Source organism: Pundamilia nyererei, unplaced genomic scaffold (genome assembly GCF_000239375.1).
Source record: "Pundamilia nyererei isolate P.nyererei 1_Seehausen unplaced genomic scaffold, PunNye1.0 scaffold00256, whole genome shotgun sequence".
Taxonomy (NCBI): Eukaryota; Metazoa; Chordata; class Actinopteri; order Cichliformes; family Cichlidae; genus Pundamilia; species Pundamilia nyererei.
In genome coordinates this window covers 210,868-212,983 of record NW_005187657.1, presented here as the reverse complement: position 1 = coordinate 212,983, position 2,116 = coordinate 210,868, and the positions used below count along the sequence as shown (strand labels likewise).

General features: G+C 41.4%; 1 protein-coding gene across 1 annotated transcript in view; it reads left to right on the top strand.

The window, feature by feature from the left end:
• pcca (propionyl-CoA carboxylase subunit alpha) overlaps positions 1 to 1,716 on the top strand; it is a 37,023-nt gene extending 35,307 nt beyond the window's left edge. Inside the window, exons 22-23 of the mRNA XM_005749842.1 lie at positions 852 to 929; positions 1,409 to 1,716. Coding sequence (XP_005749899.1) covers positions 852 to 929; positions 1,409 to 1,477 — 147 coding nt within the window. The 3' untranslated portion in view covers positions 1,478 to 1,716. The remainder of the gene's footprint in view (positions 1 to 851; positions 930 to 1,408) is intronic.
• Positions 1,717 to 2,116: the final 400 nt, after the last annotated feature.

Genomic DNA, 2,116 nt, shown 5'->3' with positions numbered 1-2,116 from the left:
TCTTGCCCAAGGATATTTGGCATGCAGCCAGGATGCAGCCTGGGATCGAACCACCGACCTTCTGATTAGTGGCTGACCTGCTCTGCCACCTGAGCTACAGCCACCCCACCCCATTTTAATTCTTAATCATAGAATCAAAGTTTAAGTTGGTGAGTTTTTGAATGCATGCTGCAGCCTGTGAGTGTATTTTGACATTTCATGTTCTTATATATTCATAGATTAGAGTCACTGAATGTTGTTGGGCGTTATTTTAAATGTATGGGGTTTTTTTCTCCCTCTGCAATCACACCAAACAGTTTTACTCCAAAACTAGACTGTTTTATCTGTTTAATCCATGTTTTTATCTTCAGTTCACTCACATTACTCTGTCAGGTTCTCATAATTGTTCATGTTAACATTATTCATATTCCTCAGAAACTGGCGATGCTGCCCATCTTTCACTACCAGCGTAATGCTTAAATGAGGTTGAGCACCCTGTGTATGAATGGGTGAATGAGGCATGTTGTATAAAGAGCTTTGACTGCTCAGGTAAAGTAGAAAAACACTATAAGACCAGGTGAGCCAGGAGATTGGGCCTATCAGTGAAAAGAAAGGAAAACCATTATTTTTGCAGTTAACAAAATGCCATCAGTTTGTCACAAGAAACATTTGGAGTCTACGTGCTGCCAGTCTCTGTTCAACAGGGCTGTCGCTCCTCGTAGATGGCAGCCTGAGCTTCAAATAAATCTCTTGAATATGCGCATGTTGACAAATGGTGCACGGAAGGCAGCAGGAGTAGCTTTTAGTCATCCCTTCTTAAACATTTACATTTACAGTTAAGCCATTGCTTTTACACACTCTGTTTTTTTTAGGTTGCAGAAGGTCAGGAGATTTGTGTAATTGAAGCCATGAAGATGCAGAACAGTTTGACTGCTATCAAGCAAGCAAAGGTAACAGGAAATGTGACAGTTACTCCCATCACTAGATTTCAGTAGTATTATCTAGGTCGGGGGGTCAAACTCCAGTCCTCAAACACTGGTTTCTTCAAACTTCTCCATGGTTCCTGCTGCAACACACCTAAATAAAATTCATATGTGATTAGCAAGACTCTACAGTGACCTGACTGCATGCTGAGGAGGCAACCCCTAACCCTACTCAAGTAAATTTAAATATATATATATAAGTAAATGTTTTTAGAAAGATGTACTTCTAAAAGTTTGTTTATTGCACTCATGAGCTGCTGTAACATGAATCAAATGGCTGAACTGCCACCTCAGCATTCAGTCAAGTTCTAGTCTAGACAGACATCGGCCCTGAAAGACTGGAGTTTGACACCCGCAATCCAGAGCATAGAGTTTAAGTGGTGCGTTTGTAAAACTGTAAATCCATTATTTAAAGTTTGTGTTTAACTGCACGTGTGTCCTTACAGGTTAAGAGTGTCCACTGTAAGCCGGGCGAGACTGTGGGGGAAGGAGACCTGCTTGTGGAGCTGGAATAAAACATGATCTGTTCCCTTTGACATGTGACTTGTGTGAACTGGGACAGATGGAGTTGAACTGTGTCACAATGTTGGTGTGGGTGCTCACACAGTTGTCTTGTGTCTTTGATTCAGCTGACTGTTCCAATTACTCTGTTGTACTTAGGTTTTACTGCTTAATAGATATTGTTGTTGGTAGGCCAAACATTGAAATTTGGATGAACTGACTGAGAAAAATAAACAAACTTTTCCAAATAAAATAACTTTCAGTTTTTGTTTTTCTTCACACACAACAGTTGCCTCAAGGCACTTTATATTGTAAGGTAAAGACCCAAGAATAATACAGAGAAAACCCAACAATCACATTTTCCACTTTGAGCAAGCACTTTGGCAACGGTGGAAAGGAGAAACTCCCTTTTAACAGGAAGAAATCTTTGGCAGAGCCAGGCTCAGGGTGGGGCGGGGCCATCTGCCATGATTGGTTGGGTGTGAGCAGGACAACGACACGCTGTGGAAGAGAGGCAAAGACAGGGGTGAGCAGCATACAACCAAGAGGGGGAAAAGAGAGGAGAAAAAAAAACAGAAACAAAACGTAAACATTCCAATTAAATCACTGGTTGTATGCTGCTCACCCCTGTCCTTGGTTTCTTTCTTTATTCC